This window comes from Carlito syrichta, unplaced genomic scaffold (assembly GCF_000164805.1).
Source record: "Carlito syrichta isolate Samal-C Ts95f unplaced genomic scaffold, Tarsius_syrichta-2.0.1 Scaffold304744, whole genome shotgun sequence".
Classification (NCBI taxonomy): domain Eukaryota; kingdom Metazoa; phylum Chordata; class Mammalia; order Primates; family Tarsiidae; genus Carlito; species Carlito syrichta.
In genome coordinates, this window is record NW_007248840.1 from 144,856 (window position 1) to 162,993 (window position 18,138).

The 18,138-nt window shown below is 50.2% G+C and overlaps 1 protein-coding gene across 3 annotated transcripts in view; it reads left to right on the forward strand.

Moving 5' to 3' along the window:
- Positions 1-14,672, forward strand: part of KIF5A (kinesin family member 5A) — a 42,506-nt gene extending 27,834 nt beyond the window's left edge. For 2 of the 3 annotated variants that reach the window (XM_008060839.2, XM_021713809.1), the window contains 13 exons: positions 189-306; positions 658-722; positions 837-946; positions 1,629-1,730; positions 3,036-3,096; positions 4,409-4,480; positions 4,637-4,741; positions 8,000-8,216; positions 8,905-9,058; positions 9,703-9,785; positions 10,389-10,416; positions 10,884-10,996; positions 11,996-14,672. In XM_008060839.2, the coding sequence (XP_008059030.1) occupies positions 189-306; positions 658-722; positions 837-946; positions 1,629-1,730; positions 3,036-3,096; positions 4,409-4,480; positions 4,637-4,741; positions 8,000-8,216; positions 8,905-9,058; positions 9,703-9,785; positions 10,389-10,416; positions 10,884-10,962 (1,194 nt within the window). In that variant the 3' untranslated portion in view covers positions 10,963-10,996; positions 11,996-14,672. The remainder of the gene's footprint in view (positions 1-188; positions 307-657; positions 723-836; positions 947-1,628; positions 1,731-3,035; positions 3,097-4,408; positions 4,481-4,636; positions 4,742-7,999; positions 8,217-8,904; positions 9,059-9,702; positions 9,786-10,388; positions 10,417-10,883; positions 10,997-11,995) is intronic. The other variant, XM_021713810.1, reaches the window with a different exon arrangement.
- Positions 14,673-18,138: the final 3,466 nt, after the last annotated feature.

The following is an 18,138-nucleotide window of genomic DNA, read 5'->3' on the forward strand; positions in this document are numbered from 1 at the left end:
TGAGACTCCAACTCACAAAAAAAAAAGGAAGAGCCTCCACGGGAATGGCCCCATCCCTGCATCTTCAGGGAGGCGCAGCAGGAGGGAGGGCTTGGGAGCAGAGCTGGAATGCATGGGGCTCTGTGCCGCCCGGAGTCGTGGCCCTTGCCCTGTCCATCTTCTAACTCTTGTCAACCTTCTCCCCCTAGCATGAGGCTAAGATCCGCTCACTTACGGAATACATGCAGAGCGTGGAGCTGAAGAAGCGGCACCTGGAAGAGTCCTATGACTCCCTGAGTGATGAGCTGGCCAAGCTCCAGGCCCAGGGTGAGGCCTTCTCATACCTCCATCCCACCCACCCCAGGATCTGAGATCCCAGAGGACACAGAGTGGGGAAGTCACAGGCGTCAAAAGCCACCACCGACAGCCACCCGCCCAAGCATGAGCCTGGGACCGTAGATGCCGGCTCCTGGGCTAGTCAACAAGCTTTTGCATGTGACTCGTTTTATATGAGCCATCCACCCGCTGATGTTCTCTCTCCCTGCTATATAAAGCCCGACTGTTCCAACCTGGAAGAGCAACCCTGTGGGCCCGTCCCCTGCCCGGCCTGGTCAGCTCTGGTCTGAGTTCTTTCTGAGACAGGTGGGTTTGATGTAAGGTGTCTTCTATTTCCCTTAGAAACCGTGCACGAAGTGGCCTTGAAGGACAAGGAGCCCGACACACAGGATGCAGACGAAGTGAAGGTGAATGGGAAGGTGTAGGGGACAGTCAGGGCCTGGCAGGGCGAGGGCTTTGCTGGCCCTCGTGGAGTGCGTGTCTGTGAGTCTGACTCTGAGCTTGGGCGGGATCAATTGCAGAAGGCCCTGGAACTGCAGATGGAGAGTCACCGGGAGGCCCATCACCGGCAGCTGGCCCGGCTCCGGGATGAGATCAATGAAAAACAGAAGACCATCGATGAGCTCAAAGAGTAAGGGCTCCCATGGTTGGCTCTGGGCTCCCTCAGTGGCACTGGCTCCCCGGGTCCTTTCGCCTTGCTGTGCCCACTCACATCCCCCAGGACACATGCTCTGACTTCCATGTGTCATTCCCCTAGCAATGCCACAACTTGGCAACCCAGTTTCAAGAGCTGCAAGGAATAGGGACTCACTCCTATCCTGGGGGCTTTTTTTTTTTTGAGTTGGAGTCTTATTCTGTCACCCAGGCTGGAGGGCAGTGACACACTCATGGCCACCCCAGCGTCAACCTGCTGGGCTCAGTTGATCCTTCCGCCTCAGCCTTCCAAGTAGCTGGAACTACATGCCCGTGGTACCATGCCTGGCTGATTTTTTTTATTTATTGTAGAAACAAGGTCTTGCCAAGTTGCCCAGGCAGGTCTCAAACCCATGGGCTCAGGCAGTCCTCTCGCCTTGGCCTCTCAAAGTGCTGGGATTATAGGCTTGAGCCACTGAACCTGCCCCTGGAGGCTCTTTTGGTTAGAGGGTTCAGGGGCCTTGCTCTGTTGTGGAAACTCCGATAGCTGAAGGTAGAGGCATCAATTCTAGCTGGACTCGCTCCTGCAAGAAGACAGAAGTGTCTGAGGGACTGATGTTCCCATCCGCCCTCAGCATCTTTATTTTTTTTTCCTCTGCAAACCTCCCGACCCTCTGTAGTCTGAATCAGAAGCTTCAGTTAGAGTTAGAGAAGCTGCAGGCTGACTACGAGAAGCTGAAAAATGAAGAACACGAGAAGAGCACCAAGCTCCAGGAGCTGACGTGAGTCCACAAGCCTATAGCCACGTGGGCTTGGCACTGCTACTCACACACACTTGCTGGGGAGGGCACACAAGTAGACACGACACGGTGACTCACATGAGGCAGATCTGAGGGGGGGAGGGAGAAAAGGGAGACTGTCGGCAATGATCTCCGCTGAGTGTTAGCCAACATGGAAAGGTTTGTGATGTTCTAGAAAGTGCAAATGTAGGAGACAAAATGAATGGTATGAGCCCACACAGATATATATGTGGATAAAAACGTACAGAAAAGCATGGTCTGGAAACATGGATGCCAGAAGGTTAATACTGTTTTGATCTGTAAACAATAGAATCAGGCTTTTTATTTTTATTTTTAGGGGGTTGGGTAGTTTTTTTGAGTTAGGGTCTCACTCTGTTGCCCAGGCTAGAGTGCAGTGGCACGATCATGGCTCACCATAGCCTCAAACTCTTGGGCTCAGGTGATCCTTCTGCCTCGGTCTTCCGAGTAGCTGGGACTGCAGGCATGTGCCACCATGGCCAGGTAATTTTTTTTATTTTTTGTAGAGACAAAGTCTTGCTGTGTTGCCTATGGTGGTCTCTAACTCCTGGCATCAAGCAGTCCTCCCACCTCTGCCTCCCAAAGTGCTGGGATAATAGGCGTGAGCCACCATGCCCAGTCTTTGGGGGGTTATTCATAGAGACTGGGTCTCATTAGGTTGGCCAGGCTGGTCTTGAACTCCTGACCTCAAGTGATCCTCTTGTTTCAGCTTCCCAAAGGGTGGGATTATAGGCATGGGCCGCTGTGCTCAGCTGATAGGCTTTTTCTTTATTTACAATAATTCACCTTATCTCTCTTTTTATTTTTATTTTTTAACTTTAAAATTTTTTTTTAGTTGGAGTCTCGCTCTGTCGCCCAGACTGGAGTGCATTGGCACTCTCCCAGCCACCACAGCCTTGACCTGCTGAGCTCCGGCTATCCTGCCACCTCAGCCTTCCAAGTAGCTAGAACTACAGGCTCAGCTAATTTTTTTGATTTATTGTAGAGACGAGGTCTCACCAAGTGGCCCAAGCGGGTCTCGAACCTGCGGGCTCAGGCAATCCATTCGCCTTCGGCCTCCTAAAGTGCTGGGATGACAGGCTGAGCCACCGAGCCCAGCTGATTATCTCTCTTTTTAAAGTCTTCTCGAATTGTTGCATAGTAAACATGACTAATTTTATAATGAATAATAATGAAATAGAGATAAAAAGAGTGGAAGAAGAAGGGGAGGAAAGGGAGTCCTGAGGTATTTTTCTGTTTCCCTTGTTTTCCTGATTTTTCTTGCTACAGATTTCTGTACGAGCGACATGAGCAGTCCAAGCAGGACCTCAAGGGTCTGGAGGAGACAGTTGTGAGTGGCATCCTTCTGTGCCAAGTTACCAGGACTTGTAGGGAATGGAATGGGGGCTTTATCTCTTCCCACGGGTATCTTCCTGACCCCGTTCCCCCTGCCCTTCTGCAGTCAGTCTGTGACATAAATAGGATACATTTTTCCTAAAGACTGAGTGACTCACTTGGCTATAGAGACTGAAGCTTCCAATAACGGCCACCCCAGCGTCGACCTGCTGGGCTCCGGCGATCCTTCCGCCTCAGCCTTCCAAGTAGCTTGAACTACAGGCACGTGCTACCATGCCCGGCTAATTTTTTACTTATCGTAGAGACGAGGTCTTGCCAAGTTGCCCAGGCTGGTCTTGATCCTGCAGGCTCAGGCAATCCACTCACTTTGGCCTCCCAAAGTGCTGGGATGATAGGCTGAGCCACCGAGCCCAGCCCGTTTTTTTATTTTAGAGATGCGGGTTTAGGTATACAAGTGGTCATCATACAGGTAAAGTTTGTGCCTCCCTTTGGTCTTCACTTTGACTGGTTTGAGATCAGGTAGTCTTACTCATGTCGTGTCCCCCCCACCACCCTCTCCCCCCGTAGTATTCCTTTCTTAAAGTATTATGCTGATTGTTCAGGGTCCGCTTATGAGTGAGAACATGTGGTACTCTGTTCTTTGTTTCTGTGATAGACCACCAAATATGATAGATTCTAGATCCATCCAAGTTGCTGCGAAGTCCATATGTTTGTCCTTCTTTATGGTTGCATAATATTCCAGTGTGTATATGAACCACATTTTTTTAAATCCAATTCAGTTTCAATGGGCAGCATGGTTGGTTTGTTTTTGCTATTGTGAATAGTGCTGCAATAAACTTACATGTGCAGCTATCTTTTTTTTTTTTTGAGTTGGAGTCTCACTCTGTCACCCAGACTGGAGTGCAGTGGCCGCTCCCGGGCACCGCAGCCTCGACCTGCTGGGCTCCGACGATCCTTTCACCTCAGCCTTCCAAGTAGCTGGAACTATAGGCACGCGCTAACACGCCTGGCTAATTTTTTGATTTATTGTAGAGATGAGGTCTCACCAAGTTGTCCAGGCGGGCTCTTGAACCCTCAGGCTCAGGCAATCCACTCACCTCAGCCTCGCAAGGCGCTGGATTACAGGCTGAGCCACCGAGCCCAGCTCAGCTACCTTTTTTGTAGAATGATTTGAGTGTCTCTGGGTGTGTTCCCAGTAGGGGGGGTTGCTGGGTCATATGGAAGGTCAATTTCTGCTTCCAATAACTTTGGAGCAAGAAGGCTGACCTGGGACCTGGCTGTCCCCAATATCTTATCATTCTTTCCAGGCCCGGGAACTCCAGACCCTCCACAACCTTCGCAAGCTGTTCGTTCAAGACGTCACGACTCGAGTCAAGAAAGTGAGTGCCATTCTCGGGGTCTGAGCAGCCCCACATTCTCCTTTCATTCTCAGGCTTCTCCTGGCGCTGTCGCCCCCTGTGGCGCTGGCTTGACCTGGCTGGGTGGGACCTGTGTGTCCTCAGGATGGCCATATCTTTCCGTCTGTCTCTACTCAGAGTGCAGAAATGGAGCCCGAGGACAGTGGGGGGATTCACTCCCAAAAGCAGAAGATTTCCTTTCTTGAGAACAACCTGGAACAGCTTACAAAGGTTCACAAACAGGTAAGAATCAGAGCAGGGCTGAAGAGACCTTGTGAGGCCAGGTACCTAGGATATAGCCCAATCCTCGGGAGCCCCTAGGAGTCAGGAAATCCTAGCTGCGAATTTTCCTCACTATCCTCTTTTACTTTCCCTATAAGTCCCTTCTTTATGCAATATGTGGTCCCACTTTTCCCTTGTTCTTTGTTTCATGCCTGTTTTCCCTTCTCAAAATTTCTAACCCATCTGTGCTCAAAGCGCAATTCCCTGCTGACCTTGGAGGGAGAGGTTGAAACTGACAGAGGTTGAGGAATCGTGGGCTGGAACTCTATACTGAGAGACTGGCCAGCTGCAGCCAGAGATGGAAGGCAGGAAGGCAGGGAGATGAGAAGAAGCAAGGGAGTTGGGCTTTTTCTCGTGGAGAGAACTCCATCTGCCTAGGCTGAACTCAGGCAGGCAGGGACACTAATGATGTCCCCGAGATGGCCCCGCCAGCCCCTGGGTGGGACCAGTCAAAGGTCGTGTGTATCAGGTTGCGGCTTCTCTGTTCCCTTCCCTGTTGCTGTGGTTCCTTAGGAGGGTGACTGGGTCTCAAAGGCGTGGGGTGGGGAGGCAGGAGGGCGGTTCACAGGAATCAGGACAGGAAATGTTTGGTGTATATGGAGGGGCACACTCACTGGCGCCGAATGTCTGAGCTTGATGACAGGGCTGCACAGCCTGTCAACTGACTCTTTTTTTTTTAATTGGAGTCTCACTCTTGTCGCCCAGCCTTCCAAGCAGCTGAAACTACAGGCACAAACCACCACACCAGGCTAGCTTTTGTGATTTATTGTAGAAACGAGGTCTCACCAGGTTGCCCAGGCTGGTCTCGAACCCCCAGACTCAGGCAATCCTCTCGCCTTGGCCTCTCAAAGTGCTAGGATTACAGGCTGAGCCACCGCTCCCGGTCAACCGGCTCTTTTAATAGAGTCATACGAAGGACCCTAACCTACACTTCATTCCCTTCCTTTCGAATCCACCTTCAAATTCCATGGGAACTCATATTCTCACTAGCCTCCAACATCCACGTCTTTTTCCTCCAGTGCACACGGTAGCCTAGATGGTAAATGCTCGGTACATCTTTTTTGGACGTGTGTAATGAGTCTCAAACCTGTGACCCTTGATGGTCTGCAGGGTGTATTTATTTTCTGTGGGCCTGCAGAGGGCGTTGCTATTATCTCTTTTCCCTTTGTTTATTATGAAGCCGAGTACCAACATTCCAGAAAAGTTGAAAGGCAGCTAGGAAGCGTTTGTCATTGGTTCTGCCATTCTGTTTGTATTCTGTGTTCACTCTCCCTCCCCCAAATGCATTATAGTATATTGCTTAAAAACAAAAAAGAAAAAAAAATCCAACCACATGCTGTTTGCTTTTCCCTCATTGAAGCCTCAAAGTCCCAAAGACCAAAAACTACTCAGCTCCAGGAAAGATAGGGCTCACTACAGTTTCCTACCTCAGCAGGCACAAGACAGAAAGGAAAAGGAGATGTTAGGTTCGGAGGGTCCAGACGGGGCCGGTAATCAGAGATCCGAGTAATGCAAAGAATTACAACACACACACAAAGAGGCAATGAAAAAAAATTTATTTAAGTAAATTAGAGAGAGGGAAGGGAGAAGGAAGATTCACCTCCCCGAGGTGGGGGAGGGGGCCAAAGCCAGGAAGCATGTGGCCACACCAGAGTCCAGCAGGCAATGGCCACTGGGTGCTTGTGGTTGAGTCCTTTTAACCATTCCCCTTGATGGGGAAAGATCACTAAGATGATTGGGTGGTGGTCTGTTCCACGTCATCACAAAGGGGCAGGCAAGCGCAGGTACTGATGTCAGGTGATGGACAGCAGGCAGATGGGTGGGTTAGTCACATGATTGCTGCCGTGGTGAGGTTTATCTGTGTCACTTAGGTCGCAAAGGGCTGATTAGGTTAATTTGGGGAGTTTGGGCCTGGAGGGGTTTTTTCTGCCAGAGACTTGGTAGATATTTACAATTCACAAACTCCCTGACTAAAGGTGGTCATCACTTTTATGACTTTGGCCAGTCAAAGGGTGATCTTTGATCTTCGGCCTTGACAAGGAACATAAGTTTACTAGAGATTATTATGCTAAACCATGAACTGAAAGGTTGGGCTGTCCTGGTCTAGCATCTGATAGAGATTTGCTGACAGGGGATGGAATAGGCTGCTGCTTGTCCTGCAGTAGAATGTCTGAATGCTTTCTAATGACTATGCTGAGGCAAAAAGACTAAACTAAGAAAAAGCTAAGTTTCTTCCCGGCTTCTATAGGTACCACCTTTCAGGAGAGAGATGTAAAAACTTCTCAGTTAACAGAATCTTTCTTGCCAGGACTGAGCCTAATCACCTAGTCCGCTAAACTAGGATCACAGCAGAACATTGCTTATAATCCATAACTTATCCAGATGAAACTGCACGGAAGGGTTTCTGGCTCTGCCCTTTTACCCTAGCCTTCCCTGCTACACCGATTTACCTGCCATCTTCCAAGGCCTTGCCCCCATTACGCCCCCCCAGTAGCTACACAGAAACCTGTAGAAAGATCAGGAAGTCTATTCTGGCTGCAAGGTGGTTGCTACCACGCTCTGCTTAATTTAAATGAGGGAGGGACAGCCCAGGAAATCCTTAAATGTGAAGATAATGAACAAAAATGTCTGCTAGACCTCAAACATCTTCTTTCCTTCCTACGGGGCACCTCCGCATGTCACATGTATGTGGGGGGCTCTGAGTGCCAGCTCCCACTCCCGCTCTGTCCCTTCTAACCTGCACTCATTCTCCTCCACACCATAAGCACCCTGCACACCACCACTGTGCCCCTGCTACCCCACCCTGTGTGTGTCCCCAAAGCTCTCTCTGGGGAAGGGGGCGTGTCAAACCATGGTCACCTTGGGGCTGTTGGTCTGGCACTCAGATGTGGGGGAGGAGAATGTCTAGGCCAGATGGAGATAGGACAGGGTGCTGTCACTAGAGCTCTGGGCTGCACTGGAGATGGTAGGTGTTGCTGCCTAGAAAATTATGTCACTTTTAAATGTGTGACCACTGTACCCTTCACTCAGGGAGAAGGAAAGAACCGGAAGAACAGCGTGGTACATTAAGGAAATGAGTCCTTTTGAGGAAACAACGTGGTCTCCATCTTCTCTGACTCCTGATTTTTCTTTCTTCTCTCTCCTCCCACCCCCACATTCCGCCTGGCTGTCTTGAACCACTCACCTTTGTTTTGTTCTTCCTTCCGGCTCACCCCGTAGCTGGTACGTGACAATGCAGATCTGCGTTGTGAGCTTCCTAAATTGGAAAAACGACTTAGGGCTACGGCTGAGAGAGTTAAGGCCCTGGAGGGTGCACTAAAGGAGGCCAAGGAGGGCGCCATGAAGGACAAGCGCCGATACCAGCAGGAGGTAGACCGCATCAAGGAAGCTGTTCGCTATAAGAGCTCGGGCAAGCGGGGCCATTCTGCTCAGATTGGTGAGTGGATATCAGTAGGCAAGGTGGGATTCAAGGTGGAGCAAATTCAGCAAATCCCTGAGTGCTGAGCAGCTAGATTACTGCTTACATTTTTTTTTTTTTTGAGTTTTTTTTCTGTTACTCAGGCTGGAGTGCAGTGGTACATTCATGGCCACTGCAGCCTCGACCTGCTGGACTCAGGCGATCCTCTCGCCTCAGCCTTCCAAGTAGCTGGAACTACAGGTGTGCACTACCATGCCCAGCTAATTTTTTTGACTTATTGTAGAGACGAGGTCTTGCCAAGTTGCCCAGGCGTTCTTGAACCCTGGGACTCAGGTAATCTTCTCGCCTCTGCCTCCCAAAGTGCTGGGATCATAGGCGTGAGCCACCATGCCCGGCCACACCTGGCTAATTTTTATAATTTTTTTTTAATAGAGGCTAGGTCTTGCTATGTTGGCCAGGCTGGACTTGAACACCTGGCCTCAAGCGATGCTCTCACCTTGGCCTCCCAAATTGCTAGGATTATAGGCGTGAACCACCATGCCTGGCCAATTATTACTTCCTACCTACTCCCAGCCTCACCCTACTTCCCTCCCAAAAAGTGATTATCTTACAGGCAAAACAGTTAAACCTCGGTAAATGAGCACAGGGACCAGGACAACTGCAGGGTAACAAGCCTTCTCACAGGTATTTCCTGTCTTTTCCACAGCCAAACCTGTCCGGCCCGGCCACTACCCAGCATCTTCCCCCACCAACCCCTATGGCACCCGGAGCCCTGAGTGCATCAGCTACACCAACAGCCTCTTCCAGAACTACCAGAATTTGTACCTGCAGGCCACACCTAGCTCCACTTCAGATATGTAGTGAGTGACCAGGGATGCGGGCTGGAGTCCCAACCCAAGGCTCACTGGATGTGACAAGGCATAGGGTTGGGTCAGAGATTGGTTGAGGCTTAATTGTCTTCTGAAGTAACTTCATTTCATTTTTTTTTTTTTTTTGAGTTGAAGTCCCACTCTGTTGCCCAGGCTAGAGTACAGTGTCACACTCACGGCCACCCCAGCATAGACCTGCTGGGCTCAGGTGATCCTTCCGCTTCAACCTTCCAAGTAGCCAGAACTACAGGCGTGCACTACCACGTCTGGCTAATTTTTGATTTATTGTAGAGATGGGGTCTCGCCAAGTTGCCCGGGCTGTTCTTGAACCTGTGGGCTCAGGCAATCCACTCGCCTCGGCCTCCCAAAGTGCTGGGATGACAGGCTGAGTCACGGAGCCCGGCCAGTAATTTCATTTCTAACCCTTTCTCAACTCCATGCCTATTGATCAGAGCGTGGGCATCTGCCTCCCCCAGCCTGTAGCTGTGTTTATTGTCCTCTACTCTCTGGGGCTGGGAGGGGTGTGTGCCTCTGTTGCTGAGTGTGGATTAGCGGTCCTCAAAATAGCGGCAGGTCCTCAGAATCGGCTATGTCTCTCCCCTCTCTCTCCTCTGCCCCCTCTCCTCTGTGCCCAGCTTTGCTAACTCCTGTGCCAGCAGTGGAGCCACGTCTTCCGGCGGTCCCTTGGCTTCCTACCAGAAAGCCAACATGGACAATGGTGAGTAAGAAAGCCGGGCAGCTCAGCCTTTGAGGTCCCCCGGGCGAGCTGAGAGATGCATGTTAAGTGACCCTAGTCCACCACAAACATGAATCGAACCTTTCTAGTGTGCCAGGGCTTCAAACAAGAAGACATGTAAGAAGGCATGGTGGTGCCCTGAGGGAGGCTGAGGCAGGAGGATCCATTGAGGCCAGGAGTTCAAGGTGATAGTGAGCTGTGATCAGGCCACTGCACTCCAGCCTGAGCAACAGATTGAGACTCTGTCTCTTAAAAAGGAGAAAAGATGCATATGCCAAAAAAAATAAAAAAGTAACCCTGTTCCCACAGCCTGAGCATTGGCACTGCCTGTTTCTTTAGCTCTTGGATTCCTCCCATTACCATGCCTGTCCCCATCCTTACCTTCCTGTCCTCTTTCCCTTTCCTTAGTGAGGGGTCAGGGAGACTTTTTCTCAAGCAAAAGAATGCTACAGCTTGAGACAGCTGAGGATGGCCAGAGTTTACCTTTTTCTCGGAGGGATTAGGATAGGAGAGGGCTTGGGGAGACTTTCTAACGCCCAGTCTCCTTTTTCTTCTGCTTCTGTGTTCTCAATGATGACTCTTCAGGAAATGCCACAGATATCAATGACAACAGGTACACCAGCCCCCACTACCCTTGGGTTCTCTGGGTGGCACCAGAAGAAACGATCACATTTCCCTCGTAACCCACTGAGAGGTTCCCTGGAGCCTTGGGGAAAGGAGGAGGAAATGAACATCATTCTTGCCACCACCATATTGTCCTGGAGATCCAGTCAGTCGTTCCCCCGTCTCAGTACAGAACATTGTCCCCTTCTCAGTCGCCTCTCTGGCTTCTCCCCAATCCCATGATGGGGTCTGGAAGAAAACATCGCGGTGTCTGATGACCTGGGTTTCTCTTCCCGCCTTTGGGAGCCTCGTGACTTTGGACAAGGCACTGACATCCCTCTGGCCTTGAGTTGCCCTGTATTCTTGCAAAACATGAGTAGTCCCTGCCTTCCTCACTGCACAGGAATGCAATCTGAGTGACCGTGACAGGAATGCCTTCATTTCTATGGTGCTGATTGGATGGGTCTCTTCCCCTAGGAGTGACCTGCCGTGTGGCTACGAGGCTGAGGACCAGGCCAAACTCTTCCCTCTCCACCAAGAGACAGCAGCCAGCTAATCTCCCACCCTGACGGCTACACCTGCACTTTCAGGTAGCTTCCGGCCGCTGCCTCCGGCCAGCCTCAGGTTGCCTCCTCTCTTGCTCACAGCCTTTTTGGTTCTCCTGCTTCTTCTCTTTTACCATCTCAAAACTTTTACCCCTCGACTCCTGCCTTCCCGCGCTGGGGGCTCGTCTGTGCTGCTCCGGGTCATCTGGACACCGACCTCCCCACCCACTCCACAACCCCTAGCGGGCACTGTAGTAGTAACTGCAGTACTGCCTTTCCACCACTAGGGGTCACTGCCACACGTCCAAAGAAATGAGCACCGGGAGGTGGAGGAGAGCCACACCGGGGTCTAGATATTAGGAAACCCAGTACCTATACCCTCAAATATTTGTGGATGAATGGGGGTTTTCCAAACTGAGGCTTCTCCAGGAAAGGCGATGTTTGAGTTGCCCTGTGTCCTTTCCTCATCTCTGTGTATGCCACCAGTAAGCTTTAGGAACTGCCCCCACGAAGTCCAGCTTGCCATCCCTCTAGCTAGCATCAGTCAGCACTCGCCTCCCGTCTTGCTCGAAGGCGGTGGGAAAGCCCCTTTTCGCTCCTGTCCCCAGGTCCTGTCCTCTAGCAGCACAAGCACCTTCTTGGTTCTTGTGTGTCACTGGGCTTCTTGCCAGGGCTGTTTTGGGGCCCGGGACTGGGCACTGGGATTCTGTTTTATTGGACAACTCAAGCAAGAGAACATGACCAATTTCTTCCTGGGGGCGTCTAAGCCAAGCTCCCTCCAGGGGGTTCCAGGAATAGCAGGTGGGGGACACACACAGGGGGACACACAGAGGCAGAATCACCTGAGAGGCAGAGAGGCAGGAAAGCAGGAGAGGAGGTGGGCCACTCTAGGGTGGAGGGGCAGGGGCTGGCAGGGCGGGATGTCTGGTTGTTGCTGTTAACGGAACAGGACAGTCAACCAGAGTGTGTGTGATGCCACCTGTTCCTGTTCTGTGGCTGGGCTGCAAGCGGGGTCCTCACAGCCTCTTTCTCTTTCTTCCCCAGTTTCTAAGAGGGACTGAGGCCTCTCCTCTCAGCATGCTGCAAACCTGTGGTCTCTGATACTAACTCCCTCCCCAACCCCTGTTGTTCAACTGTACCATGTTTGATGTCTTCTCTTACTTACGCTGTATCTCTTTGTACTCTGTATCTATATATCAAAAGCTGCTGCTATGTTTCTCTTCTCTCTGTCTCACTCTCCAAGTATCTAATGATGTATTTAGCAATTTCTAAGTATAGCCCTGTCCACCCTCCTCATTTGGGGCAGTAGGGAAGAGGGTAATGTTTCTTCTTTCTCTCTGTATACGCGTCTCTCACACTGAGTTATGTTAGTCACTGAGTAGAGGTCACAGAGATGACAAAAGGAAAAATGGGAGCTGGGGGGCTGTGATCCTTCTCTCTCTCTCTCTCTCTCTCTCACACACACACACACACACACACACACACACACACACACACACACACACAAAGCCTTAAGCTTCTAGAAGAATGTCTTAGCAACATAAGACAGAGAAAGAGACCTTCCTCCCTCCTCTTTCTCATATGGCACAGGGGAAGGTACAATGGAAGGGCTGCTGAATTAGACATAGAATGTTCTCCCTAAACTCCTCACCTGAGTCAAGAGATTCTGAGTGTTTACCTCTGCCCTACAAAATCTACCTTTTCCTCCCTCTTCTTGTTTTCCCTGGACCGAGAACACGGGTTGTCCAAGGAACCATTTCCCCTTCTCCAAAGCTCCTTTTGATATTCCCTGCCCCAGAGTTTATGACTGGAACTGAGAGTTGCGTAAAATTGTTTTGAAAAATGGAGGGGCAACCTTCTCCCCTCAGTTTGTCAAATGACTACTCATCTGTCCATGGCAATAGTTATAGGCAAGTGTAGTCCAAATGGATGGTTCCTTGGGTTTGGGGGTGAATAGGCTGGGAGGTTCCTAGGTGTTTTTGCCACCGTGCCCTCAGGTGGAAGTGAGGAGCTGGATTCCTTTCTTTGTCCCATATTGGGCTGCCCCACCCTCCCGGCTCCACCTTTTGGTTTGGAGGCTTCCAGGTCATGGACAAAATATCTCTCTCCAGTTACCTTCCTTCATGCTGGAACTGACTTTTCCCCAATGTACATTTTCCTCCCTACAAAGAGTTCCTTCTATAATGTCCCCATTTGGTATTAAGTGCACTTTAAAGAAAGGGACAGGGCAGATTTTCCAGAGGTGGGAGAGTCCTAGGGCTTGGCCCTAAGGGCTCTCTTCCCCAGCCATTCTCAGCCCAGATTCCCTTATATGTAAGAGGACTGTTGTTTTAGTTCCAGATGGTCCTTTCCTTCCACATGGTGCTAAGGTGGTTTTCTAGGTAACTGCAGGGATGGAGGTCACTAGCCAGTTTAAGCCAAGAAAGTCTGGTGTCCTGATATCCATCTTATTTAGGATGGAAGACCAGGAGCCTCCAGCAGCAGGGCAACCCCTCATCCAGCTTCTCCTAAGTCAGGGAAGAACGCCCAGTGGGGGGGGCCAGCTGGTACACACAGGCTGCACTGGCCTGTGACTCCTTTAAGAGAAAGAAGCCCCGCTCCCCTCACCTGTTTAGCAAGCAAAGGAGAAATGCTCTCCTCACCTGTTGAGCCCATTTAGCAGATGAGGAGAGATGCAGGGGAAAAAACTACCAGAGGGGTGTGGAACAAATCCAAAGTGGTGATTTTCAAATATTTTTCAAAACAAATCTTATATAGAACCCTGATATAAGAAATAACATAAAATAATGCAGATCTCGGCAGTTTGCTTTTTTTTTTTGAGTCAGAATATCACTCTGTTGCCCGGGTTGGAGTGCACGATCCCAGCTCAGCACAGCTTTCCTGGGATTAGGGGATCCTTCCACATCAGCCTCCCAGGTAGCTGGGACTGCAGGTGCATGCCACCATGCCCGGCTAATTTTTTTTATTTTTTGTAGAGAGGAGGTCTTGCTATGTTGCCCAGGCTTTTCTGTTTTTGATGGAAAATGCTTCATTAGCTGAGAAGCCTCTGGACAGTCCTAAGAGACCCAGAGGATTCAAAGAGGAGTTTGAAAACCACTGTTCTGAGGAAGGAGGTCTAATCTGGCTCCTGTACACAAAACCTGCAGCTCAAAGAAAGGATGGAAAGGGTGGGGTCCATGAGCCATGCTGTCTCCAGACCCAGCCGGGAGAGGAAGGGAGAGACCTGCGGACTTAGGCTCACACTTCCAGCAGGGCACCTGTGAATCCGGAGGGGGTGGGGTGGGGGCGTTGTGTAATCTTGCGTCAAACCGTTCTTTTAAAAACACAAGAGAAAATGTGAGGGTGCAGGACAGATAAGGAGACAGATGACAGGGAGCAGTCTTCTCCTCAGCAAGATGTAAGGGAAATGGAACTCACTTGCATAAATAAGCCACAACACACACACACACACACACACACACACACACACACACACACACACACACACACCCTTCACCAGAAGCTTCACGCTCCATCCTCTTCCTCCTTCCTGCCCCACCTTGCTGCGTCCCTCCTTTCAGAGCGCCAGGGTCACAGCCAGGGGCACCTGGCCTGCCCACTCACATCTGCCAAAATCTTGCATGCCAGTGTGGAAGACAAACCAAACTGCACAAAGCCCAATGTGTATTTACTTGGTGTACATAGATATCTTTAAAATAAAATAAATCCGATGATGACTGTATGCTGTTGAATCTTCTCTATCCCTCCGTGATCTCTCGCCCTCCCTTGCGTGCAATAAAATTTGATAGTGTAGTCTATATATATTTATGTACAGGGTTGGTTCATTTTCTTGCTTCACAATCTATCCTGGAGATCTTTTTTTGTCAGTATATATTAATTGGCCGCATTAAAAAATACGTAATTTTTCTCATGTTTTTTGTTTTGTTTTGTTTTTTAGTTTTTGGGTTTTTTGAGCCAAAGTCTCAATCTGTCACCCAGGCTGGAGTGCAGTAGCATGCTCACGGCCACCACATCCTCGACCTGCTGGGTTCAGGTGATCCTTCCACCTCAGCCTTCCATGTAGCTGAAACTACAGGTGTGCACAACCATGCCCAACTAATTTTTTTTATTTTTTTATTTTTATTTTTTGAGTTGGAGTCTCACTCTGTCACCCAGACTGGAGTGCAGTGGCCACTCCCGGCCACTGCAGCCTCGACCTGCTGGGCTTCGGCGATCCTTCCGCCTCAGCCTTCCGAGTAGCCGGAACTACAGGCGCGCGCTACCACGCCCGGCTGATTTTTTGATTTATTGTAGAGATGAGGTCTCGCCTGCCCAGACGGGTCTCGAACTCGCGGGCTCAGGCAATCCATTCACCTCAGCCTCCCAAAGGTGCGGGATTACAGGCTGAGCCACCGAGCCCGGCTAATTTTTTTATTTATTGTACAGATGAGGTCTTGCCAAGTTGCCCTGGCTGGTCTCAAACCCTCGGACTCAGGCAATCCTCTCCTCGGCTTCCCGAAGTGCTGGGATTACAGGCATGAGCAAACACACCCGGCTATATTTCGTATGTTTATCCTATAATTCCTTCAACCATTCCACTATGGGTGGATAGCTATGTTGTTCATAACTTAGTTTAATTGTTTTATTTTGTGACCTTGTCCCTGCTAGGAAGTTGTTTGTCATTTTAAACAAAAAATGGTATCTCGTCCTCTTCATTTTTTACCCAGACCATCCCCTCAGTTCCACCCTCGATTCCTTCCTATTCTGCGTCACCGTCTTCTGGCTGGCAGCTCCATTCTCCTGCCCCAAGATCGTCCAGCACAATCTCTTTCCAACCCCCATTTTAGAACACACCCCACCTGTCTATCTTCTCTGCTCATACCTGAAAGCTTCTGAGACGACGGAAATGGCACGACCAAAAAGCTAACGGGGCAACCAAAAACGAAGCACCTCCAGATTTCTGGACATTCAGTGGCCCTCAGAGTTCCTTCTGTGTATTCCTGTGCAGTTTCCCCTCCTACCCGCCAGAGCAACTGGTCTAAATCCTCATCCTCAAGACCCTCCCCACCTTCCTCTCTCAGGCAACTACTTTACCACCTGATTCAAAGGGAAAACCAAGGCCATTGAGCATGAAATTCTCTATCCCCCCAGCCCAAACCTCTACACCTACCTGTATCTCTGCATATTCCTTCCTTCTCCCCTCTTTTCTTTTTTCTTTTTTGAGTTGGCGTCTCACACTGTTGCCCATACTGGAGTGCAGTGGCATGCTCACGGCCACCACAGTCTCAACCTGCTGGGCTCAGGTGATCCTTCTGCCTCAGCCTTCCAAGTAGCTGGAACTACAGGTGTGTGCCACCACACACGGCTTATTATTATTGTTTTTTATTTGTTTTAGAGATGAAGTCTTGCCAAATTTCCCAGACTGGTCTCAAATCCCTGGGCTCAGGCAATCCTCTCACCTCCGCTTCCCAAAGTGCTAGGATTACAGGCGTGAGCCACCATGCCTAGCAAGATAACAATTTTCAAACCAAAAAGGGTAGCATTAATACTGGCAGGCTAGTTGAAATTAAAAATTCATGAAACTTTTTTTTTTTGAGTTAGAGTCTCACTCTGTCACCCAGGCTGGAGTACCGTGGCACGCTCACAGCCACCACAGCCTTGACCTGCTGGGTTCAGGCAATCCTGCCTCAGCCTTCCAAGTAGCTGGAAGTACAGGCACACACCACCATGTCCAGCTAATTTTTTTGATTTATTGTAAAGAGGTCTCGCCAAGTTGGCCAGGCTGGTCTTGAACCCATGGGCTCAGGCAATCCTCTCACCTCAGCCTCCCGAAGTGCTGGGATTATAGGCGTGAACCACCACGCCCAGGCTTCCATCTCCCTTCTGACAAGTGATACCTCTCTTTGGGCTAAAGTGAATCCCTTCTAGATATGTAATTATTGAGATACTTACACAGAACCCCAATATAGAACAACACTAAAGTGGTGCCCATTTGGGGAGTTGCATCTTTGTTAATGTCTGTCTCCATGATCTCTTCCTGTAAAGTCCCCTCCCATAAGAGTCCCTCCCTTTACTGTGACTTTTCATCTTACTTGTTTTCTTACAGCCCAATATCCTGAAACAACCCCAAACTTCCTGCCCCCGCTTCACCTCCCAGTCATTCCTCAGCCCACCTCGATGTGGTTCTTGTTCTGCTCAAACCGCTTTCCCCAAATGGCACCAGTTTCCAAATACAACGGACATTTCTCAGCCCTGGGCTTATTCATCATGATATACAACACTGTTCTTCCATCCTTCCTCCTTGAAACAACTCCCCGTGGTTTCTGTGAGCCTGCTCTCCTGGCTCCTTGAACTTCTCCGGCCAGCCTTCTGAGTTAGCCCCCACCAGCCTCTTACATGCTGCTCTATCCCAGGGTTCAGCCCTGGGTCCCTTCCTTGCTCTTCCTGGGAGATGTCATCCATGACCAGAGTCCACGATCCTTCTGTCTGCATCCCCAGCCCAGATCAGTCTACTGCATGTGGGAGCACAAGTCCAATTGTCCTCAGGTGCCTCAAATATGTTCCAAACCGAACTCATCTTTTACCCACAACTGCCCCTTTTCTTTTCTTTTGGAATCGGAGTCTCACATGTTGCCCAGGCTGGAGTGCAGTGGCACTGCTCATGGCCACTGTAGCCTCGACCTGCTGGGTTCATGTGCTCCTTCCACCTCAGTCTACCAAGTAGCTGGGACTATAGGCGAGCACTACCACACCCAGCTTATTTTTTTTTTTTTTATTGATTGTAGAGACGAGGTCTCACCTTGTTGCCCAGGCTGGTCTCGAACCCATGGGCTCAGGCAATCCTCTCGACTCTGCCTCCCAAAGTGCTGGGATTACAAGCGTGAGCCACCGCGCCCAGCCAAATGCCCCTTTTCACATCACCACCACCATCACTCCTCACCTTGGCCAGAAACCTTGGACTCATTCTCAATGCCTCCCTTCTCCCTCAAACCCCACATCCACTGTGAATTTTCCAAACTGGCATTAAACTACATCTTTATTTTTTTTATTTTTTATTTTTTTGAGTTGTAGTCTCACTCTGTTGCCCAGGCTAGAGGGCAGTGGCATGCTCCCAGCCACCGCAGCCATGACCTGCTGGGCTCCAGCACTCCTTCCACCTCAGCCTTCCAAGTAGCCGTAACGACAGGCGCGCACTACCACGCCCGGCT